We start from the raw sequence: 26,157 nt of genomic DNA, 5'->3' as shown, positions 1-26,157 counted from the left end.
TCAGGGCATGCTTTTACTCTGAAAATATTGATATGCAGGTTAAACAGTCCATTAAATGACCAGAGTGAACATCAGATAAGTGGGGTTTAACACTAATTGAAATGCACTCACAGGCTACAGTAGAAAAAATTACTTTATCCTTCTGGATTCACAAAGACACAAGTGGGCTAATTACACAACAGCCTGACAGAAGGTTTTTCAAACAGATATTGCGTTGAATTATTTTAAAAGGGGAATTGATAGGTTTCTAAAAAAAGCATATGTAAATAGCTATACATTCTGCATCCTATGTGAAGCCAAGATTTAGGTAAACCTTAGGTAATCTGAGAGTAATGACAGAAAAACGTTCTACAGCGACATCTAAAGGACGGAATGTGAAACTAACCAATGAGTTTTTAGTGAATATCAACAGTGGCGGAAGTCCTATTGTGCAGCAAAATATGAGATAGTCATAAATAAAAGGCCCAGATACACATATTATTTGAATACAGAAATGTTTAGAAGTCTGGGAGACCATTTGTAAATTTCGACAGGAGGTGAAAAATAGGCCTCAAACAGAAGAGGTTATAATCAATTTTAATAGCAATTTGAAAATATCTCAAATAAACAAGGAAGTAGACATGAAAAAAATGACAGGAAGAAATGAAAGTTTAAACAGGAACATGTATAGTCATACATAAAGCATAGCAGTTCCATCTTAGTGAGCTCTGAACAATCTGCCAACCGAAAATGAAAAGAGTAGCCAAACTGTAAATCTATAGACATGATGGGCAACTAGTACATTAAAGGGTAGCCTAGAGATGCAGAGTAATTGTAGGAACCTTTAATCCATCTATGTTAAACATGAAAACCCAACACCAATCAAAGAAGTAACCTCAGATTTAATCTTTCTAACAACAACAAGGAAGTCTTGACTTGTCTCCTTAGGCTATTTCACATCAGTTCACCGCTTGAGACACTAGATTAACTACTCACATTTCATCATTAGGGACATTCTTGTCAAGCAACAACGATTCAAACATTGAGTTGAACAGAGGGTATGGTAGTGACTTGTGTCCTAATTGCCCTATTTGTGACCCTAAGGGCCCTGTTAATGCAATTTTTCAGACTACAACTTAATACTTTAAGAAGAGAAGAAGCCACTTCTCTTCTTAGAAGTGGCACAGAATTGAACAGAAGTTCAATTGCTTTCTACTTATGCAGATAAGATTATCATGTCTGTCGAATCTATACTACTGTGTTATGTTTCAATGTGACTTTCCTTTTATAAAAGCTTGAAATTCCTTCATCTTTATTTACAGAATAAGTGCTGAATGAAAAGCAGTTTCAACTATTATAAATGATGGCCAGAATTAAAATTACAAGTGCAGTTCATAACAAACCCAGCTTTTTCAGCTCAAGTAAAAATGAAAATCAGACATTTTCCACTTCTAGTGAAAAACAGTAGCCACCTGTTAGTTAATAATAGCCTACTGTAATTTTAAGGACTGTTGCGCCGATTTTTTTTCTGACTACATTGTAAGTCGTCAGTACATGATGTAAACTTAGTAGACAGTACAGCTCTAAGAATATGGTAGTTTTAGAGTAACAAAACATAACTCTTTAGTTGTTCTAGTTTAAAAAAAACTGTTTACGGTAGAATGAATACTGCAAGTTTACAACAAAAAGCAGTAGGTGGATCCACAGGCAGGTGGCGCTCTTGGTCCGTATTCCCACAGCAGCAGTAAATCGTTATTTCTAAAGGGCTTTTTTTCTCTCTCTCTCCTTCCTCGTGGGTTACAGACCGCTATTCTGGGATCCGGACAAGTGCGGCCTTATAAAAAGCAGCGTGAATGCAGCACAAAGAACATAGATTTCAAGGTGAAGGGAGCTGAATGGACCGCGGACACATTTGGATGTAGATTTGTGCCACACAAAGTCCACCGTAGTAAGTAAAACTCGGATAAACTTTTTGTTTTGCAACACACCACCGGCTTCTTTGGGAGACACCGCGCTGTCGGTGAGATGAAATGAATAAATGCGTTGCGATCGTCTTTTTCTGCGCGCTTTTCTTGCTACAGTTTATTAAAGGATTGTTAAAACAAGCAGTTCTGGGTTTGTTTTAGAGGGTTTTAGTAACCTGCTGCACAGACGCTTTTGCAAAATGCGCATCCTTTTGTACCTTTCTTGTGCAGGATTTCTTCTTCTTTTTGTCTTTTTTAATTTTGTAACTTTTCTCCTAAACCCTTTAAAAAGTATGCAGAAAATTGGGTTGAGCCCCAGCTTGTGTGGTAAATCCAGATATATTTTTAGTCATTCTGAGCATGCAAGAGGCTGGATGTGAGAAGCAAAACAAGTTGCCCATTTAAAAGTGGTGTCAGGATTCTGTGTCCTGCCAGCCGTGGTGGTTAGAACTGGAAATCCTGGCAGGATGGGGTAAAGGACACACTCATTCCTTCATTTTGATTAAGCTGTATGAAGGTAAGCCCTCATCTGTTCCACTTACATCATAATAAAAAGCCTAATCCATGCCTTGCTACAACAACCTGCTGGCAGTTTGAGCCTGAGGTGATCTGCATCTACAGGGAAGACCTGAAACCCTATTTGGCACCAGTTTGGCAGCATCGAAGTCATGTCTGAAGCAGGGTTTCATGTGTTGCTCACCACACTGCTCACTGGAGCTCTGATGGTGGCAGTTTTAGCTCTTCTTTGCTACTTCACCTGCAGACTGGCAGGATCGCTGCCTCTGGGTGGACCTGGACGCTTCTGAGGACTTGTGCTGCTGCAGACACAACTGGCAAAGTGCAACTGAGGAATGGTAAAGAAAACAACATGGCATCAGTGTTCGGTGCTGTTTATTTCCAACGGGCCTGTTTCTCATTAAACCTACCGTACTAGAGTCTGGTCCTGTTCCCAATTTAGGTTAGATTTTGGAAGATGCTGACAAGATTTTCTCTCCTGGTGTTTTGAAGATTTATTAGAGGCAGCCATAAAGTGGGGAGGTTTGGTCTGGTATCTAACGGACCAGAGACTGGTGAGAAACTCATTAATTTCTGAGTAATCTAACCATTTAATGAAGAACTTGACTGTTCGTTAAAAAGAGTCTGGGATTAAAGAGGATTGCGTGCAGCTCAACAGGAACAGGAAGCTATAAACAGAATCAAGAGGTTTCTCATCAGACCTGGGTAAAATATTTTTGTCTTGAAATAATTCATATCTAGAATCTTTTATTTTATTTTTCTGGCATAGACGTGACCAGTCAATCTGCTGTTAATCGGCTTTGTTATGGCCCTTAAACCTCTCAGTGCCTTGGAGCTCAATCCCATTAAAATGACCTTGACCATAAGCACAAGGAAGAAAGGAGGAGGGTGTGGATAATTATAGTTGAAAGGCTGGCAGGCCAGGACCCCATAAGGGCCCCTGTTGTGGTCATAACTGCATGCAGTGAGGCCTCAAGCTCAACTTTAGCTGTTCTGTTATTTCTCCCTAAGACCTTTTGGGGCTTTTAGGATCTACTTTTTGATTGATTTTTTTTGTTCTGCTTTTATGACTAAAAAATAAATGGTTATATTCAGCTTGAGCATGTTGCTTCTCTGTATTCCCTTAGAGTTAAAATGAAAATTTCACATACTCTGTTTTTTATTTAACCCGTACTTAACCAGGTTAGTAATTAAGAACATATTCTTGTGTAACATATTATTTTAAAATTCTACTGATAAAAAGGTCCCCAGCTTTACGCTTTTTATAGTTTTTTGCTGCAGCATAATGGAAAGAAAGTTCTTCATATTTTGATTTAATGGAGCATGATGTGTTGGCTTGAGCGTGTGCTATAGGGAGTCATAGAAGCTTGTCACAAACTAAAAGCAAAGATGACCAGTTAAGAACAGATTACTGACACAAGTTATAAAACACATTGATTGATTTAAACTGTTTTATCTTTTTAACTGATGGTAAATGTACACCTTTATTAAAGCAAACTGGCATAGTGCAACTGAGGAATGGTGAAGAAAACAACCTGGCATCAGTGTTGCCAGGTTCATTCAAATTAAACTTAAACTCAAGTTTAATTTTAGTTTGGATTTTATTTTATTTTTGTCTGTGTGCACCTAGAGTCAAAATATTATTCATATAAAATCAAATATATGCACAAACAGCCAATAAAACAACAACAACACAAAAACACTTTTTGTTGCCACCATTAAATCAGTCACTATCAAGCAAAGTCCTCAAACAGCAGTGTTAATGTCGGGGCAATTTCAGAATCTTACTGTAAACCTGCTTTATTCAGTCCAAAACCAGGTTTGATTTGTATTTGGGACTACTGTCAATCTTTGTCCCGCCTTAACACATTTACCTGTTGATTTGAGGTGAGGTCAAGGAACTTGAAGATAGTTTTCCATTTATTGTTTTGGTTGTTTCTAGGGCTGGGTATTGTTAGGAACCTCACGATTCGATTCGATTTCGATTATTGCTGTTGCGATTCTATTCGATATTGATTTAAAGTTGTGAAGACACAAATGATTTAAGATAATGTTGACATTTTTAAAATATTTATTTCCATACAAACTTCTGTAACATCATATTTCTGAGCAAAGAAACTAACTTCTTTCTGCAATGTGCTTAAAGTAAAAAACTGTTCTTAATAAACAATAAAAAATAAAGTGCATGTAAAATAAAATTAGGCATAGCTTATCTCAGTCTAATATAAATAAAAATTCATTTCAATAACATCTGTGCATATTAGTGCAGATTTAAAAACAAATCATAGGGTTGTATTCAATTGAATTGCACTGAAAACGTTTAGTGCTTGTAAACATTCTTAGCTTTTGAACATGTAGTGATTAACCTCTAATTTTTGAACATATCTTGAACTGAACTATAGTACTGTAGCCAGAAATGAAGCACTGTACTGTGAGGGGGGGAGGGTAGAATCGGCGGACACACACGTGCTACCGATTTCTTTGCCATACAAAGAAACCTGGAATGGAGTAGTGGAACGGAGTGGCAATGTAATCACAATGCACTGTAATCTATGTAATGTGTTTTGAGGCAGTTGACCAAAATCCCGGACGGTTTTTAAATTCCTCCCGGACATTTTTTTTAGGTCTGAAAAGTAGGACATGTCCGGGAAAAAGAGGACGACTCAACCTAAGTACAGTTCTTCATTTCTGATTACAGACTAAGTGGGCACGTGGATATTCTTGTTAAAAAAAAAAAAGCAGCTGATCCACACTGATCATCATCTTGGTTCGAGTATCTTTAGCATATTCTTAAAACCCTTGTTTTCAACAACACTGTACGGTCGTAGGTCCTTGCAAATAAACACGGCTACAGACTGTGATTTTTTGTGCGCGGGCAGAGCTTGGCGGAAGTTTAGAGATGAATGATTTGTCGATTTGTGTCTGTTTGGAGTCAACAGATTGTGCTTCGGGTTTTTGTAGCGCATCTGCGCAGTATCTGGTTAAGTGGTTGCGCAGGTTTGTCGTGTTACTGCAGTACTTTAATTCTCTCTGGCACAGCTTACATACCACCTTGCTTTTGTCGACTTCTTGAGTTCCAGATTTAGACGGGAAAGCAAAATGAGCCCAAACATCTGACTTAAAAGTTGACGGAGTTAGCTTTCTATAGCTGCTCGCCATGACTGTTGTTATGCACTCAGGTGCTCAGCACAGTAACCAAACTCGCAGCGCCCCCAACGTGTCAGGAGGTGAATCGATTCTGAGGAGCCCCCTAATCGATTATGAATTTTGCGTGAAATTATTGCGATGCATCGATTCTTCAATTATTTTACCCACCCCTAGTTGTTTCAGTAGCCTGCAGTGGTTCCTGAGCTATTTCTGAACATCCTAGACAATTTCCCTTTAATTTGAGGTAGACAATTTCCAACAGATGGTTGGAAACCTGGAGACAATTTGCTGCTCCAGTGGGACAGTGATTCCAAATCCATTACCAAGCTAGTTTTAAAATGGATGAAGCATTGTGATGTTAACGTCAGAATCCTCTTCCTATATGCCTAAATTAGACTTGTTGAAAAGTTTAGAGTAAAGTTTAAAGACAGATATTTGACAAGAAAGTAACCAACTTAATTGAAAATTCTTCCAAAAAGAATGAACTGAATTGCTTAGATTAAATCAAACATTAATTGTTTGAAGCTCAGTAAATCAGACTATCATAAAAATGTCAGCAATTTAAAAACATAAATTTATAATATAGGTTTTTTCTTACAGTTTTGTTTTTTTTCCTAAAAAATCAATTTTAAAATCTATTATGCAATATTCTAAATCTGTGAACCAAATATTAATTAGCTGTGAGCAAAAAGTATCAATATGAAGGTCAAATTTAGCTTTATTGGCTAAGTTTGTACACACAAACAAGAAATATGACTTTGGTTCAACTTCACTCTGATTATACAGATATTAAACATAAATAAATGCATGTTAATTGATCTCTAAATTGTCCATAGAGTGTGTGTGTGTGTGCATGGTTGTTTGCTCTGTGTTGTTGCCGTGTGAAGAACTGGTGACATGTAAAGGGTGTGTCACCCAATGATAGCCTTCCTGAAATCATGCAAGAATAAGAAAATATAGGCAACAGATGGATGGAAGGATAAATAGTTTGAAATACATCTCTCTGTGTATAAGGCATCACAGAGAGATGCCTTTAGGTTGAGTTACAGAAATAAATGAACTTTTCAATAATAATCAAATTTATTCCTATGAGCATGTTGTACATATTTGAGCCTGTATTTGTCATTTTGAAAAAATGCAGAGAAAATAATCCAAGATAAATTAAAACATCTGCAATAAATTATTGTTTTTTTCAAAATCATTGAAATTGTATACTATATGTCCTATGATTTGTGAGTTTTTACTTAAACTGCCATGGAAAAGATCAACTCAGTATATTAGTACAAAATAAGTGTATACAAACCTCTGACCTAAACTGTGTTGATTTTATACATGTGACTGCATTCAGAGAATTGTCTCTAAGGAAATAAGGAGAGTGTTGTTTCGCAAAATACGTCTCGATGTCTCAAAGCTGTGAAGCTTGTTGTCAAAACTAATTGTTACAACATGAACATACCAATTTCACTCCACTTCTACTAAATCTGAAATCACACACAGAGAGTGAATCATATCCTACTTGCCAATTTGAGCAGTGCTATTTGCTTGATACAGGTGTCTAATCATCTTGGAGTAAATAAATATTATCCCAGTGTGTCAGAGTCGGTTATACAAAAATGACACATATTTAATTACTGGCCTCTGATCTTATTCTTTTGCAGCTGTGACATCGCTGCAGACAGCCTTCCACAGCTTCCCAAAGCGGCATCTTATCTAGAGTTACGCATCAGCCACACTCAGACCACAATATGAAGACGTCAGGCCTGCTCATCGCTTGCTCTTTTCTGATCTCTGGATACATGGGGATGCCACAATTCCCTGGTGAGTTACTCTGCAACTGAACAATAAAAAGAAAAGCTGTTTGAAGTTGGATATCGTTCCTGAAGGACATATTCTCAAGACTGGAGGCATATGTTTTGACTTTCAAGGAAGTTGATTTTTGTTTACATGGACATCCTGTTTCAAAACACTGGATATTTCACCCGCTGAAGCCAGTTTTCTGGCGCCACAGTACATAACAAGAATTCATTGTGTTAATGCTATTACAAATACTTGGCATCCTGTTGTTGGGGTATTTTAGGATAACAACTGTCACTGTTCTATGACAGGAAAATCCAAACAGTCCAATTTTAGATTTTGTTATTCCGTTTTGAATTTCAGTGTTTTATCCATTGTTGTGTGGCTATGACTTGGTTATATTCAAGCTCCCTAAACTCTGGTTGGAATTTTTTTAAAAAGCAAGTTTATCAACATCAGAATCAGGTGAATATTTCACAATTTTTAGCTGGGATTCTCTAAGACTATTTCATCTGTTGATGCAAAGGCAGGTCACTCTCTAGAAGTTGGTGAAGTTGGTGATGTTGGTGAATTGTTGCTGACTGAATTCAAAACTTCTGCTGCATTACGTTAATTCTTGAAATGTCTTGTTTCTTCTGAACAAATGTTTCATATTTGGGTTTCTATTATATTAGATTAAGAATCTATTAATTATTTGCTATACAGTTTTTTTTTAACGATTAAAGTAAATATGAGGCCATATAATGTGGTCATTCCAGACTAAATTGACCAGGGGGCCAAGGTGAGGCCAATGTCTTTTTTTGTGGGAACAGAACAAAATAATGAAAGAAAAATGGTAGTGCAAAATGTTATCATTTAATATATTAAGTGAGCCATAGAGACTGTAATGACAAAATAGAAACTTTGGCTTATTTACTGGGAAGAATGAACTGTTGTGATCTGTGTTTTTCTGTCTTCTGAGTCTCCATGTTATCCTGTTTTCCCCTTAATTGTTACCAGGTGTGTCTCGTTTCCTGATTACCTCCTGTGTATTTAATGTCACGTGTGTCTCTGTGTCTGTCGGGTCCTTGCCATATGTGTTTACCAGTCTGTCTGTGCAGACTGAACAGTCGTTGCCTCTTGAAGGGACGCTGCCCAAGCTACCTGTATGGGAGGGGAGAGCGGCTGGCAGGAGGGGCGGGGCGCTGTTCCTCTGTTATTGATCATTTCATGCACTAACAGCTGTTAAGTACATAAAATTCTGACTAGAAAAAAAATTCCCCACAGTGTTTTTGTGCCCCCCCTCTAGTGCAGCGCCCCTATGCGTTGCATACAGTGCATACCCACTTTTTGCGCCACTGACTGAGAGGAATGGATCCAGCAGCAGTTGGAGTTGGCACACAGGATCTCCACATCTCTACCAAGATGTGGAGATCCTGCCTTCTCCGCTGCTGAGGGTTGAAATGCAACCGGAGTTGGATTATGATCATTTGAAGAACCAGATCCACACTCTGACAGCCACCACCAACGGTTCCCCGTCATTCCTGCCTAAAATTTTTCAAATTGATTCAGAGGAAGATTTTTGTTACCTGTTTGAGCAATTCAAAAGAGACTCATTTCTATTAGAAATTAACAGCATGAATTTTCGAGCTTTACGACTCATTCATTCAGAGAAGAACCATCACATCAGCTGCATCATCTTCAGGACCAGTACCACCTCCAGCTCCAGCTCTTTTGTCTCCGGGGCCGCCTCCTGCCCCAGCTCCTCCGGCTCCGGCTCCTGTGCCCACCACACCTCCAGTCATCGCCGCAGCGGTCTCTCCGCCTCCAGCCGCTGCTGTCTCCGCGCCTCCTGCCCCCGTTAGTGGGTGCTTCCCCTGTGTCCCTCCAGAGCCCTCTCCTTGTATTCCCTCGTTGCCCCCTAGATACTCCTTGTTGACCCCTAGTGCTCCTTCGTCGCCCAATAGGGCCTCCTCCACGTCGCCCCCTAGTGGTCTCAGTGGTCCCTTGTTGCCCCCAGTGGTCTCTTGTCACCCCCCAATGGTCCCTCCTAGTCTCCGCCCCCTAGTGCTCCCTTCGAGTCTCCACCCCCTAGTGCGTCCACCAAGTCTCCGCCCCCTATCATTCAATCAGTCAATCAAATTTTATTTGTATAGTATATTTCAGCAGTAAGGCATTTCAAAGTGCTTTACATCATATCTTTCGTTTTCTGTTTTCTGCCCCAGAGTTTTTTTCTGCCGCCCCATCTTTAGCTCCCTGTTGTTGAGTGCATTGCTACAATTAAAATTTAAAAACAAACAAACGAAAAAAAAACCAAAACTTCACTATGCGCATTCTTGAAGGGACGCTGCCCAAGCTATCTGTATGAGAGGGATCAGAGCTCCACCGCCGCCTCCCTGTGTACCAGTCTGTCTGCGCTTTCCGTTCGTTGACCAGAGCTACCAGTGTTGAGCCCTTGTCTTCCGCTCAGCTATGCTGCCTGGGTTTTGGACTTTTGATATTTTTTGTGCCATATTTCTCATCATTAAACTACCATCATTCATCTCATCTGGGTCTACAGCGTTCTGCCACACCACCTCACACCGCAGCTTATGACATGACCTGATAACAGATATTAGAAGTTTTTCTTCACCTTTCCACCGAAACTCTTTTGAGCTTTGGTGGAAACTCAAAGGAGGGTTTGATTTAGGGACAGAAGTACCAATTAACCAGAGATGGGGAAAAACTGAGAGAAACTCCCTACAGGAGGGAGCAGGATGGAAGGTACTGTGTAGGTGACTGAAGAAGATATTAAAGGGAAATGAAGCCTAGGCATAAATTCAATCTGGAAGACTTTTAGCCCCACCTGCATCATCCAACCGGAGCTTCCGGCTCATCACCATTGATTGATCAACGCCGGTCCAAGACTCATCACGTCCAATCACCGTCCAAGCCCCAGCTGATAAAGACCGCCATCCATGGTGTCTTGCGCTTCCCAGCAGAGCTCAACCCACCTCCACACCTTCACCTCCACTCGCTCGGCTATTCGGCCACATCCTTCATTGCCTCCACCACCAGTGCCGGGTCCCGGGGATGACGTTCCTCTCAGCATACAGAATGCTCATCCGAGCCCATCGCAAAGTTTGCGATGATCGATGTCCTCAGCCGGGGCCCGAGTGCCAAAGATTTAATTCATGCTGTTAATAAACTTTTGTAATGGTTTCCCTTTTCTCTGTCTGAGTCTCTCCAGATTGAATTGTATGTGTTAAGTTTAACTTCTTCTTTCTTCTCTACTTCTCTCTCTAGCCTTATCTCTGAGAATAAATGATTTTGCTATTACTCTGATCTTCTAAATAAATATCAAAAAGACAAATGTGCATTTCTGACTCAGTGTTTCACTAATTATCAAAATAATATTTTATTACAGGACAGAGTCAGTGGCATCTCTGAATCTTCAAGTTGCAGACCCCTAATGAAATCTGGGGAAGCTAAAAGTGCAACCTTATAATTTTTAACTCACTGTTAAAGTAAAATTGTAAAAGCAAAAAATGAAATTGTTCTGTGCCAGAGCAATACAGGATCCATAGCAGCCAGTGCCACTTCTAAAGGGACATTGGCCCCTGGTGTCCCTTATCTAGAACTTCCCATGCATGTCACTTTTCAGGGACCTGCACATTTACAGTTTTACAAAATCTTATCTATTATTTTTGTGACTTAGTTTGGTATGAATCTAACCAGAGTTCTTCACTTAATTATCCAGAACAAGAGAAAAATCCCAAGTTCTGGAATGACTGGGCTCAGCAGACCTTGAAGGATTCATTGGAACAGGATTTCAGTAATAAGAAAGCAAAGAATCTTATCCTCTTCCTCGGAGATGGTAAGTCTCTGATTGTACATTTTGTGTGTTGCAAAAAGTTACAATATTTTCCTTGACAAAGTTGAATGAAATTTGAAATTGATGGATCTGAATTTTAGAAAGATAACTACCAAGCTTCCAGGGTTTTGGATGTTTTCTTTTTTTCGCCTCTCTAAAGACTCAAAAATGCTCAGATGTTTTTTTAACAAGTGGTGGAAAGATTGAAGGATTCAGCTTTGAAGGATGAGGGAGATGTTTTTCTACCGGGGTGAAATGAATCAATAGCAGTGAGCAAAGCTGCTGAGCTTCCATCAAACCGCTGGGCTTCTGTTTATGTAGGGATGCTCTCTGGTTCTACAACAACATTCATCCTTCATTGGGCCTCTGATGTCTCTCACCCCTGCATTCACAGCATGGCATTCTTGCTTATTGCTGCATTCATAATCACATTAGCCCAGTCTTAGAATGCCATAGAAAATGTGCATACTTGTTTAACTGGAATATGTTTGTTTGCTTTACACAGGTCAGCTGATAACAATCTGTTCTTCGTGCTGACATTTAACTGAAAGTGTCTTTGTAGACCACGGGATTTGTAAAACACACACAACTTCAAAAGCACAAAAATAACTCTCAGGTCAAACTAGAGTTTACAGCTACACTTTAGGGAATAGGCATTTGCTTTCTATCATCATTATTTTACCATGCTGTAAACAGTTATTTTAAGTATCCAGGTTAAAAAAATGAACAAGTCTTGAAAATGCCCACTTCTTCTAAGCTCATATTGTTGCGATATACTGTTAGACCTCTGAACAGACTCCTGCAGATTCCACAGTCTCTAACTTTTTTGCAATACCTTGAGGCAATCCGAATCAAAGAAAATATTTTGCCTGACAGCAGTCGAGATGCTCTAAAATGTCAGTAAAAACAAGATGATGTGTTGCTAACTAAGAATGATGAAACAGGGAGTGAAAAGTATGAATGTTTTGGAATCTGTGTTCAGACTCTTCTTGTTCCTGAGGCAAAAATCAATCCTAAAAGTCAATCTACTTTTGGTGTTCAGGAATGGGCGTCCCCACGGTGACGGCAGCTCGGATACTGAAGGGTCAGTTGAGTGGACAAAGCGGCGAAGAGACGCAGCTGGAGATGGACAAGTTCCCTTTTGTGTCTTTGGCCAAGGTCAGATTATTATATAATATTGAACAGTGAAGTGAATAGTTTATTAATAAGGACAAAATGTCCTGCAACCTTTCATAAAAAGAGACAAATTCCAGAACTACTTAAGAAAACCCTTATCTTAAAGCTATTTAGTATGCTTTAAAAACTCAAATCAAAATGCTACATGCACTGTTAGTTAGGCCTCATGTAATTCTTGTTTTTTAAGTCAGTTTTTTCCAAACTTCCACTTACATGACAAAACATAAAATGCATGAACATATTGATGGGTGGTTTACACATATCAAATGTAAATAATTCAAATTCCTATACAAGTAATATAGGGGATTCCATTTCAAAGCATCAAAGTTGAAAATATGTTGTAAAGAAGTGCAATGGTAGCAAACACTATAAGCACAATATCCCCTCAGGGACAACAACAATAAGGGAATTGACAATAAGCAAAATGTGTCTTTGGATAAGCATTTTAGCTGACCAAGTTCTGTGCCATGTTGTTGGAATAACATCACAACCTGATGAGGCTAACAAAAAAAATAATACAACTAAATTACTGACTTGTGTTTTTTTGCAGACATACAACACCAATGCTCAGGTTCCAGACAGTGCGGGCACAGCCACAGCTTACCTCTGCGGGGTTAAGGCTAATGAAGGCACTGTTGGTGTGAGTGCAGCAGCTGTTCGCTCCCAGTGTAACACCACAAAGGGCAACGAGGTCACATCCATCCTCAGATGGGCGAAGGATGCAGGTTAGGAGGCTTGAAATTTATTATAACACTGGCTTATTTTTGTTTTACCATTTTTTTGTTTTACTATTTTCATGTTGTTGGAATAACAGAATTCAAATTGCAAGAATTAATCATTGCTGTATATATTATGCTATGGATGAGCTGAATACTCACTTCAGTGACCTAATTGCTTCAGGCGCTGACTTCAAAGACTTTGAAGAAAAGCTCTGTGGTCATGCTTTTTCAGTTGATGCATTTTCATATTCAGCATTTGAACTTTTGATCTAGATGAGTGAAACCCATTTGACTCAAATAACTGTTGTACGGCCTGCTAATTAAGAGAAAGTTGTCAAACTTTTGTTTGTCATTCCTTACCTTTATGTACCTATATTAAAAGTATAAATGACATAGTGGTTTATTAGGACACTCAAAGATATTTTACAGAGTCACCTAGCACCTAGTCCAGCCTGTTAACTAGGAACCCAAGCTGAGTTCTAGCATGTTTGGCAAGCGGATTTTGCCATTGTATTTGCTGTACAATGGCTGCTGGAAATACATCTAATGTGGCTTTAGGTGTCCTCAACTGTATTAAAACCTTTTCTCTTCATTCATCCTAGTCGAATCGCAACCTATTGCAAATTATTAAGTTTGAAGAGATAAAGTTGAGTTATAAAATAATGTAAGTCACCAGTGTCACTGTTTTTCATTCAAAATTGAAACCCTGGTTCAGACAGCTCTCTCTGTGTCGACACTGCAGGAAAGTCAGTGGGAATCGTGACAACAACACGCGTGAACCACGCGACGCCGAGTGCTGCCTACGCCCACTGCGTGGACAGAGACTGGTACTCTGACAACGACATGCCAGAGGAAGCACTGCGGTCTGGCTGCAAAGATATTGCCAGGCAGCTGTTTGAAAATATTCCCTTGATTAATGTGAGTCAGAGTTCCAGCAACAACTTTTAATACTTGTAAAATACCATTTTTAAATGCAATGCAAGCAGTTCTTTGTAATAAAGTCAAAATGCTTTGGTTTGTATTCTTATAAAAAGCATTATTATTTGAAATATTAGCCTAGTTGTGTTTCAAATACAAAAAGCTATTTAAAGACTATTAAATCTAATTTTCAATTTTTTAGGTGATTATGGGTGGAGGAAGGAAATTTATGTACCCCATGAACATGTCGGATGTAGAATATCCAGATATAACAAAGCATAGCGGCACACGGAAGGACAAAAGAAACCTGGTGGAGGAATGGAAAAACATAATGAAGGATGAAGTAATTTTTTTATTTGTTCTGCTCTTGTTTTCTCACTTCCCCGATTACATTTACATATTTTCATGTTTAAAATGACTGCAATGTTAAAAGTATTTTTAATTTCAATCTTTGAACAGAAGGCTCATTATGTATGGAACAAGGAGCAGCTCAAATCCCTTAATCCAAAAAATGTGGATTACCTGCTGGGTAGGTTTCAATTTCATTATAAGACTCTCATTGAAGTGTAAATGACAAGTTATTACTCTTTGCGTTTGCTGTATGCCTATTATGTGTATAACTTGCTTCTCTTTGTCTGCTGCGGCTATTTTTTCAGGTCTTTTTGAACCTTCAGACATGCCTTATGACTTGGACAGGAACAACAATACTGATCCTTCACTGACAGAAATGGTGGAGGTAGCCATCAAGATCCTACAGAATAACCCCAATGGATTTTACCTCCTTGTAGAGGGTATGCACTTGACTCTGCTTGGTCTGTCAGTTAGTAGATGATGGATTTTTTTTGGAGGATCACCTAATCTTTCTCTCTATGAAATCTCAGCACCTTTTCCCTTGTAAGAAGTATTTGTTTTTTAGGTGATATGACACTGGTATCAGAAAAATAAGTAAACCTGAAAAAGAGATAGCCAAACTTGAAAAATGCAGGTTGCTGAAGATGTTTTGCAATCCAGAGACAAACAAAACTGCCAAATTGCTTCCTGCAATTAGGGAAGGAAGGAAGAGTACAACAATTAGCAATACTTTAGAATGAGAGAGTGGTAAGGGAGGGGGTGCTTTACAGTAAGTCTTTTCCAAAGCTTTATTTGTGTGTGTGTGTTTTTTATATTATTCAATTAAAAATGTCTGTTACATACGAGCATTTACTCTAGAGGTCTGGTTTTGTTTTCAGTTTTCTCTAAGCGCATACAAACTAGTGGTGGGACTCGGTTAACATCTTAACAGAATTAATTGCAATTTGTTGCCTTCTTAAAAATCATACATTGCTAAAATAAGCAACCTTCTTAATTCAAAGGCCATTTTTGCTGCTAATTTATTAGCAGCAAAAATCCCTTTGAATGATTAACCTATTCATTGAAAGGGATTGGGGAATTAAGAATGAACTCTGAGAGTACTACAGTACAATGTAACATTTGATTTAATGGCCTGCAACTTGCTTTCCTTGTAAAATGTAAATCTGTTTGACAGGAGGACGCATTGACCACGGACACCATGAGGGCAAGGCCAAGCAGGCCTTGTATGAAGCTGTAGAAATGGACAGAGCTATCGGGCTTGCAGGTCGCTTGACCAGCATTCATGATACCCTGAGTGTCGTTACTGCAGACCATTCTCACGTTTTCAGCTTTGGAGGCTACACACAGAGAGGAAACACAATATTTGGTATGTAATGGAAAACGTAATACATAAAGTGTAGCTGTGAGGTTGTATTTTCTTTGTAATGGTGGTCAAGCTGTGTCTTACCCGTAATGCTGTCTCCATAGGTCTGGCCCCCAAGACAAGTGATGTCGATCACAAGTCTTATACCTCCATTTTGTATGGAAATGGACCTGGTTACAAACTTGTCAAAGGTGAAAGAGAGAATGCTTCTGTTGCTAAATATGGTAAGTAGAATTTTTGGTTTTGCTCAAGTTTGGGATGTATTTACATCAGCTACATTACATCAAACCAATTACATTACATTACATCAAACCAAACAATGATAAAGCTGTACAGTATATCCCAGCTTTTCACTGAAGAGATACCGTGGTTACATTTGTTGAGCTTGCAGTTGGATTACAATAATTGTGCAGAACTCTGATTCATTTTCTTCAAAGAAAGTAATTTGAACATGTCTGAATAAATTAAAGCTGTTCTCTTTTAAGTAAAAGTATATTACTGCTGACAAAATTCAAAACTATTCTGATTTTGGACTGTAAGGGTTTAAGCAGGAAAAGGCATTCATTCATATCAGTAATGGATCTTCACACAGTAGGAGCAAAACATTTGTTTACAGCAGCTGTGGTGAAGAAATCAGACTAATGAATTGCTTAAAACATTTGTTTCTTTTTTAACCTTTAACATCTGTGCTTTAATATATTTTTTATTTTATGCAACACTTGTGTGTCTATGGATTATTTTTTTCTTTCTCTCTTTCATTTGATTGCATTGTGTTTCTGAATTGTGCTATTTAAATAAACTCCCCCAGGCTTGCCTGCTGCAAAATCCAGACCGCAAATGTCCAAATTCTACCCATCAGGGATGGTATCATAAATATTGTCTGCTAGAAACAGTTAACATTTATTGTAGCAATGCACTGATGTATAGAGAAGGTGTTCAGCAAGGGTCACTGTGATCAGAGAATTAGTTAAAAAACATTAGTGGCTAAAATTATATAGAAAATTGCATCTTGCACTAGCTTAGATCTCAAAAGTATTCACATTCTTTTAAAAGAAAATGAGACAATGGTGAAATATTTAACACTTCTAGGGCATAGAATGTGTCATAAATCGTATAGAACTGAAGATTTAAACAAATTTATCACAAGACAAAAAATTAAAAATAGTTTATTATATCAAAAATGATTAACCAAAATGTGCAAGAAGCTGATTGCAAAAAAAACGCCTGTGTGGTTCTTTAGTTCATATCTATCTGTAAGCAATTATTGCGAATCAGATTGACCTGAAGTAGAGTTGAGTTGTTCATTTGCATCCTTTGACGGTTCTTTAAATACATCCATAGTTTGAAAAGAGGTTACAAAAGATCTAAAGAGGACAAAAAAAATCCAATGCATTTGCTGCACACAACAGCATAGTTAAGTAGTCACTGATAATGGAAGAAAATGTAGCATAATAGGGATGTTTCAAAGACTGGACATTTCTTCAAAACTGAAAAAAAGTAGAAACTGAAGGAGATGCAGGACTACTACTTTTTTCTCCACTAAGGAGTAACATTGAAAGACAAAAGCATCCAAAGAACATGGGGCCAAAAGCTATGACAGTGAAATCAAACCTGAACCTTTGGGCCGTCAATGGCATGTTTGGCACAGAAACAAAAGACCACAGGACACCGAATGAACACCATGTAATGAGTTAAATGTGGTGGTGGCAGCCTCAGGCTCTGGAGTTAGTATTATTCACATGGATGTCTTTGTAACAGATTAACTAAAATCTGTTGCAAAGGAGCGAGGAGAAATCTGTTACATCTGTTGCGAGGAGAAATTATAATCATAGATGATGACTAACATCACAAAAAGTTAACATTTTATCAGTACTTTCTGCACTTTTGAATGCCACTGTATTATTACACATAATACAGTACTTCAACTTCTCATTGTGTATCTGTCTTGCAGATGAAAAGAACTACCAGGCCCAGGCAGCTGTGCCTCTGAGCATGGAGACTCATGGAGGAGAAGATGTGGCTGTCTTTGCCAAGGGTCCCATGGCTCACCTGCTGCATGGGGTCCAAGAGCAGAACTACATCCCCCATGTGATGGCGTATGCGGCTTGTATCGGCCAGAACAAGAATCATTGTATGTTGAAGGACGGAGCAGTGGGCTTAACGCCAATGTTCTCCAGCATTGCAACCATTCTGACAATCACTCGGCTCCTGTGCTGACCCTCCTCAGACACTTTGTCCTGTTAATATCGTTCTTAATCAGTTTCACATTTAAGATTTTAGCATTTGTGTTTTTCATTTTGCAATGTCTCTATGTAATGTTCTTGTAATGTGACGTTTTACATAATTAACCAGCAAAATCACAAACTTTTGTCCAGTGATTTAAAAAAAACCGCCTGCCCCCCATTATTTTGTAATTTTTCAAATAATTTTTTTTTTTTTACTAACACAGTGTACAGCTACACTGGTACAGTGTCTTCAGTTCAGTGAAGAAAGCATGTGGATGAGAAAGATTGCTGAACCACATAGTCTTAGGAAGCAGTGAGAAGAATTTGAGGGATTTGTCAGCTCACTTTCAGGAAAAGAAAACATGAAGTCAGAGGGAAAAATACTATTTTATTTCTCACCTTCCTGCCACACAAGAAAAAATACATACATTCTATTGAAAATCTTCAAGGGGATGTATTTTGCACATTTTTGTACTTCCATTTGAGTCTTTACTGTTTCCAAAAACAGCACAAGAAAACCATTTTGTGGCAATAAGTTAATGTTTTTTGGTGTTTGTAAAATGAGCAGTTTGAAAAATCTCCAAAATGTAACATAACAAATAATCTGGCGCCGCTCCTTGCCTAACATAAAAAAAGGCACGACTAAGCGAATTGAAATTTCATAATCTAAGAATGATTTTGTGGAATAAAATTACCAAACATGTTTTGTACAGCCATACTTGTCCTATCCTGTTCAAGGAAGTATAATATATCACCTTCAAAAAGGCTTTTATTTCTATTAATTCTAAATATTTTACACTTAGCAACTACTTAAAACTCAACAAGTTTAATTCAAAAATATTCAGAACAATAAAAAACATTTTTTATTACAGAAATGTGGGTATGCTAAAAAATATGTTTATTATCTGCTTAAATGTGTTTTTTAAAGTTACTTTTAATTTTAAATAAGACTCATGGGCTTCATTTTCAAATTTACTGAAGTTGACTGTATGAACTGTTCTGTTCAACCAATTATGCAAAATATCCTGAAGCACTCTCTTTAAGGGGTATAGAGCTAGTTCAGCCATGTATAAACATGTCGGGTTTGCTTTCGAAACCTTCAAGGCTGAATATCGGAACTTGTTTTGTATTGTATGACAGAATGAATAGAAACTACCTCGCATTCTTCCAAATAATTCCCATAGGTTGTCATCTTACTCACTGGAACATTTTGTTTTCAGCAAACAACCTTTTCCTGTCTGAACATGAAAGAATTACTTCGTTAAACTGACTACACGGATTAATTTTTTTAAGTTGAACACTTCCCGTTCTCATGAACACAAGATCGCTCGCCTTCTTCAATCAGAATCTGCACCATGTAACCAATAAATTTTGATTTCTGATAAAGTATTTGGCTTTGATCTCTTTATAAGGCAAGACAACTTTATTTATATAGCACCTTTCAGCCAAGGACAAGTATGTAAATGTTTCTTTTTCGACATATTTTTAGAACTTCAGCAATAAAATCAATATACCTGACACACCTCAGCTTAAAACATTTTTTAACTTCAGATAAAACGTGAAGTTTCTTCACATGGTTGGTGACTCATCACACTTGATTAGCACATGAAATTTGTCATTTCCCGCTAGCTTTCCTTGTCTTCCTCATTCCTGTGTATGAGGAGGAATATAAAAAGGCCTAATTTGGCAGGAGCACAGAAAATGAGGTTTCTATACAAGAGGATATGAAATTATCATGTTGTCACAGTACATTTGTAATGTCAAAAATAGTAGTTTATAAAAAAGACTGCCTGTGCTATTGATGTTCTGAAAGTTTATCGTCTCTAGCAAATGTTATTATTTTAGTTTCATACAAAAAATACATATACAGTGTTGATATGATAGCAGTACATGTTTTATATTTAAATATTTGTTGTAATTGTAACTGATTGGTAAGTACTTATATTCAGTTTTGTTAAACTGAATGTTTGAAGTATTCCAAAGGTACAGATCCTGATTTACTTCTGTTAGAAACATTTGTTTGTTAAAAAGAACAACAAAGACAGAAGTCTTTCCTTGCATGTCAACAAGGAGCAAATTCAATGAGTTAGTCAGGTCAGAGCATTCTCTAACAAAGAAATGATCTTGCTTATATATACTTCCTACGTACTTTGCACAGATGTAAGGTGGTGTTTTTGCAACCCCACAAAAACACCTTGAAACGATGATTCATTATCTCGTAAACAGGAATTTAATTTTGAAACTTATTCTTTCTACATACTATAAAAGCTGCTTTGTGTAATCTTCACTTCAGCCGTCGATATGTCATGTTATTCTGAACCCAGACTGTCTAGAAAAATAAAGGCCAACAAATAAGTAAATAATAAATCAAATCAATGCAATCAACATGGCAACAGACTATTGGATACCATAAAAATAATATTGAACAAACATTTTTCCAAGAACTTCGATTTAATTCAAATAATTTCCAAAGAACATGAGATATGGCCTACGAATAAAGAACACTCTCCTGCATTCAGGTAGCTGAAACAAGCTTCTTCTGTAGGGTAACCAGACTTTGTTCACCTTCCCTCTGGAGGTCATTTTGAAACTGCTGCTTCTCTGTAGCCAATAAGGTCATTAAGATGCTCCAGGGTCAGATAAATTATGTCATTTCTGATCTGTGAAAGCCTAAGGATCTCCTTTAAAGAGCTGATGAGTATCACTGAGGAAAAGAATGTTAGGATCTTCTTGCTGGACCTTTGCTTTAAATGACTGGAGGACCATGCAAATGAATGGATGGATGTTTAGGCTCTTATGTTTGTTAAAGAAAGTAAAACCAAGCAGATTTATGAAGGTTTTTATTATCAAAAATAAACATAAAACACAAAACTTTCAACAGGGTGGAGAAAAGCATTCTGAATAACAACACAAGCTGATAGTCAATGTATTATCCAAATATAACAGGCAACATGCACCAAAATAAAAGTTGGACATTATAATAACTAATTGTGTTGTTAGTATATGGAGATGCAATCTCAAACAAGTGAACAAAAACATCCATTTCTAAACAGACTTTCCATTGGAGGCAGCCACGAGTAAAATTGATACCTCTTGGTCACATCTAATTCGTTAAATATAACAAGTTTGCTCCTAAGAATTGATTTCGATTTAAAAATGTGGAACTTTTTAAATTAATGCAAAGACACTGAATCTAAGCAGTGATGGATGTGTGGGTTTAGAAATGCAGCTGCAGGATTATGTTTTCATTCTCAATATTCTCTACCTTAACTTCCTCATGGTTGCAGAGGGTACTGAATCCTTGTTTGTTTTAATGTCTTAATTGTATGCCCTTTAAACACTTTTTTGAGGTGCCTCAGAGACTGTTTCAAACACAGTAATAATCAGGAACTTTCTTTTGTTCCTTTGTGTTACCACAAATGGGTCCACTACAATCCTGTCTTATTTAATCTCTTTTGTTTTCAGAGAACAGTGGTGGATGTTAGGCTTTATCTGAGTATGTCACAATGTGTGAACTTTGTCTTATTCACACATTTTGCATTTGAGTCTCAGTGCCTCATCTAGTTCCAGAATAATTAATCAGGTTAGTTCCTAAAATGATGAAATGTAGGATGAAACCTGGGAAATTGGTGTTTTGTGGTTATTGTTCTTTGAACTTTTCATCCTTGTGAAAAGTTCATGGTAAAGGAGAAGAATAGTTACTTTTCCTTGCAGACAAGGAGTATATATTCTGTGAAAAGGAAATAAAATGTGGTGTTATTAGATACGTTAAGAGAGAATTACAGAACGTCAAAATAATATAACATAAGAGTGAATCTGAACTCAGAAACAGAACAGATGCACAAAACATAAATATATTTTTCTATATTTAGAAACATAAATACACAAAAAATAAAAAACCTATTTGTTATTCAATTTAAATATGCAATAGTATTGTATCTGTTAGAAAAGCTGGGGGAATTCACAATGAAGCCAGTTTTTACAAACGTGCTGCAGAACCATAAATAGGTCAAAACTAAAAACCTTTATGTTCACATCTGCCTAAAGTTCAGAAATGTAACAAATAGGTCAGCCATAAATTTTGCAGAAGTAAATATAAAACTTCAAAGACCCAAAGCTGACTGAACATGAGCACAGAGCTCATAATTTAAAGATCAACTTCACACGATTCAAATATCACAAACTGTACTTTTACCTCATTATTTATGCAGAAGAAAGTAATATTTAGGATTTCTGCCTTTCTTAACACTGAACTCAATCTAGATATAAAAATTTCTTGCCTACACAGGGATTTTAAAATGACACTGGATGTCATGGTAAAATTGAATGGATATATATCTTGGATTATCTTAAAAAGTTTCCAGAGTGCCATCCAAGAGTAAAATGCCTTAAAGCAACATAAATGAAATTGCTCTTTGAGACGTCTCAATTGCTGCTCAGGGTTCAGCTGCTCAGGGTTGAGATTCAGTCATTTGATTCTTCATCCGTCTCAGACCATTTGATTCAGTCACTCTTGCTTCTAGCTAGTGTGTTTTGTATCAGTACAATTTTTTGTATCTTTATCAAAGAACCTCATAATTTTTTTCCAAAGAAATCCCAGAAATCAACTTTAGAAAGCACAAGGCTGCATAAAATAAGCAAAGAAGCAACAAAGACTTGCCAGTGTGTGGAACTGGAAAGAATCCAACCTTGTTTGTAGCTCTATTGTTTTTGAGATCTCAATTTTTCAAGTGCTCAGATTTTTTTATGAACAATTTCTAATTTCTTCATAGATTTTTATGATGCCGTATTCTAATAAAAAAAGCAGTCCTTGTAGACGAATGACGCATCTTTCACAAAACACTTGTAACATCTGACTTCTTATGAAATGTGTCACTAGCTGCATTTCCATTACAAATGTGTGGGAACTTTGTCAATATTCCACAAATATTGGAAAACCACAATTTTCTAACTGGTGTTTCCATTAAATAAGAAACACAATTAAAATTACACATGAATAAGGTTGTTTACATGAAAAGTCATTCAAAAACATGCCTATCATATCCTCCTACCATTTCCTGTTGTCTTCTTTGTCTCTTCCATCAAGTGTGCTGCTGTGTTGATCAAGACTTATGTGATGCAAAAAAAAAAATTCTGTTGCAGTTTTGCGAAATACACTAATTTCGGTACAGTAAAAGAAAAGAAAAAAAACTCATTCCAGCGCAAAAACTTTTTATTGAAAAAAGTTAGTTTTTTTCAAAATTTGCTTGTGTCTATTAAGTGAAATAATTTTCAGAATTACAATTTGCTGAGTTTTGTGGTCAATTGAAATGCAGCTACTGTCTTTTGAAAAGGCCACAGAGGAAGAGCATCAGTGGAGCTACTGTTGACATGTTTTGGAACCAGACTTTTCTTTTTCTTTTTCACCGACAGTGTGCTGTGCTACTATGAATAAAATGGCAAACAAGTTTCTCAAAAAAGTAACCTTTAAACATATTCATATTGGAAGAAAAATGTGCAAGCTTAAACAGAGTCTTTGCAAAAAGGTCAAAGACTCCCTGTTCTGATTTTTGAGTGCCCCATATGAAAATATGACAAGAAAGAAAAGCAGTGAAAAAAGCAAGCAGTCATGTGGAACTGGAAGTCTTATGAAGTTCAACTTGAAGACAGAACCTCAACAAGCCCACAGAGGCCCATGAAGTCTAAAATGTAACTCTTGGATGTTTTCATTTGTTTTCCAGGTTCTTTGAGAGTTAAGAAATTGTAAAAACATCCAAGTGTTAGATGTTCTTTAGACATATTGATTTTCATAACACTAAACTACTAAAGAAGTACAGTTTCTTGGGAAGGGCACCCAGGAGAAAGCATCTTATTTTTGAAAAGAACATGGCAGCATTGTTGACAGCAGGTTAACAAAGCGTCTTTTTAACAAACTAAAGTCAGCTACACTCCAGAAAATAAAACCTGAGATTTTGTAGATTATCAAGTTTGTAACTCAAATGAGACTAACGCTGCTGTAATGTCCTCTGAAAAGCACACATCTCAGCCTGACTGAAATGTTGCAATGAAACACTAGGAGAGACGGGCAACAAACTCCCCACAACATCTATATTTTACAACATTTGAAAAAGTAGTTCAGCATTTTCCCACAACAGTGTGAGAGAAGCCCATAATCAAAAATTACTGCTGGCGATTTCAACAATGGAGGAAAGGAGCTTTCATTTTTATTACCCATGTTGGCTCATTCTTGTTAAATAAATTAATGACGTGGTGTAAAATAGGTCTGTGTGAGTTTATGTCTATATATTGTCAAATTTATAGTATAATGGCCTGACTCATTTTTTAATTTATTTTTTTTTTTTTTGCAAAAAGAGTTTTTTTTTTTTTTTTTTTTTGCCCAAATCACATTTGGCAAAAAATGACTTAAACAGCTTAGGCCATTATTTTAGGAAAAGGATATGTAAAAACATTAAATCAGTGTGGGTCTATTTAATTTAACAGGTAATGTAAAAGCAACATTTTTTGTATCTCAGAAACACAATAAAACTGCTATTATCAACAATTAATGCAAATAGACTAAAATACTTGCAGGTCAGTCCGAGTTTGAGCTCTTTTCTGGTCCACATTTCGTTTTTTGCAAGCTTAATGAAAGCCATAAATCTTGATGACTATCTCATTAATTGCTGCTTTGCTGATACTGACGTCTCAGAACAAGATTCCTGATTTATTTGTGTTTTGTGTGTGTAAGGCAAAAATCATTCCATTCGTTGCATTCACCAACTGTTGACCACTGATAAGGTAACTGCTTCTTCCCTGGTGTGTCTTATCATACTGCCACAGGGAATGTTGTTAAAAATTCAGTCAGTGGCTATCTTCTGCCTAAACAACTCCTCAACCATTTAAAAATCATCCAGAGCCCTAAATCCAGAGTGATACAGAACATGGAAACACTAGACATACAGTTGATTTTTCATTCTTTGCTGTGTTTATTTCTTATTCATACTTATGGATGGTCACTTAATCTATGTAGCTTCTTTGTCAAACAGTCTACAACCACTAAAATTCTGTGTCAATCATAATACAATTTGCACACTATTTAGTTAGTTTTGTCTGAGGTAAAATATTTAGATTGAACATTGTTATTGTAGATTTTGTATCACTGTTTGTGTTTAACTTTCGTCTTAAGTTCAGCATTTTGCCTTGAGTCTAAGCTTTGATCTGAGCACAACCATAGTTGCACTTTATAGTCAGGAAGGGGTTTTTTTTAGCTTGCACACATGCTCACAGCTGCAGCTTACATACACACATAACTGCTGAACATCACAGAGGCTTAAGGTTTTAGAGTGACACCCCTTAGAGGGGATGTAGCGCAGAGAATAAGAACTGTGGATTGGATCCGGATTTCAGCTTCTCTTGGTTTATCCTTTAGGTAGACCAAGCTGAAAGCTGGATGGTGAACTGTTGCAATGATGTTTTGTGACGAGTGTAACATTTTGCTTTGTATTTGATTGAGATTTGCTTCCATTATATATTTGAACTTTTGCAAAAATTTCTTTACTATTTATCCAGAGTCCTGAGATAAAGTACCCAGTGTTTAACTGCCAGGCATAAGGCTGCAATAATACTGTAATTTGTCATATCAAATGCAATGTCAATACATATCAAATACAACTAAAATATTTATTTTATTTTAAAAAACAATAATAAAACAAACAAAAAAACACTTCAGGGTCTGCAGAGACAATTATAGTGCAAACTATGGCAATATATGGAGGTATACATTGCGGAGGAGTTTCTGTTAAGGTTTAATGTCAGATCAATTTAGTGACAATCTCTCATGGTTTTACAGTTGACCTATTCATAAAGGTCACTGCCCCAGTCGATGGCAAATAGCTAAAAATTGCAAAAAGCCTGAGAGCCCCACTAAAAACTCTTATAAATGCTTATTTTAATATAAACACCAAATATATACATATGGAAACTGTTTTAGATAAGAGTGTTCCTTACCTTAGCTCTATGGGGTACATGCAATCAGTGCCAAGGAAAACTAATACCCTCCATGAATTGATTGCTTTATAAATAAATAAAAACATTTTGGGCTCCAAAGTGGCATTTTCTTTCAAATATTTTAGAAAAAGAAATTGTGAACAGGCAACTTTGAATATTTTGCAAATAGTTTGAAGTTACATTCCAT

General features: G+C 37.0%; 1 protein-coding gene across 3 annotated transcripts; it reads left to right on the top strand.

The window, feature by feature from the left end:
- The first annotated feature begins 1,770 nt into the window (after window positions 1-1,770).
- Window positions 1,771-20,260, top strand: alpl (alkaline phosphatase, biomineralization associated). Of its 3 annotated transcripts, XM_044122190.1 has the most exons (13): window positions 1,771-1,927; window positions 2,707-2,797; window positions 7,276-7,424; window positions 11,119-11,235; window positions 12,275-12,390; window positions 12,959-13,133; window positions 13,870-14,045; window positions 14,248-14,388; window positions 14,505-14,574; window positions 14,702-14,836; window positions 15,571-15,762; window positions 15,864-15,983; window positions 17,711-20,260. In XM_044122190.1, the coding sequence occupies exons 3-13, from the start codon at window positions 7,352-7,354 to the stop codon at window positions 17,974-17,976; spliced, it is 1,581 nt and encodes a 526-aa protein (XP_043978125.1). In that variant the 5' UTR covers window positions 1,771-1,927; window positions 2,707-2,797; window positions 7,276-7,351; the 3' UTR covers window positions 17,977-20,260. The 3 variants fall into 3 exon arrangements, with proteins under 3 accessions (XP_043978125.1, XP_043978123.1, XP_043978122.1); XM_044122188.1 differs by lacking the exon at window positions 2,707-2,797 and having other exon boundaries at window positions 1,792-1,927; window positions 7,265-7,424; XM_044122187.1 differs by lacking the exon at window positions 1,771-1,927 and having other exon boundaries at window positions 7,265-7,424.
- Window positions 20,261-26,157: the final 5,897 nt, after the last annotated feature.

Source organism: Gambusia affinis, linkage group LG07, assembly GCF_019740435.1.
Source record: "Gambusia affinis linkage group LG07, SWU_Gaff_1.0, whole genome shotgun sequence".
In the NCBI taxonomy this organism is placed as follows: Eukaryota; Metazoa; Chordata; class Actinopteri; order Cyprinodontiformes; family Poeciliidae; genus Gambusia; species Gambusia affinis.
Note: the sequence above shows the minus strand (reverse complement) of the source record. Positions and strands in the feature narration are given on the sequence as shown.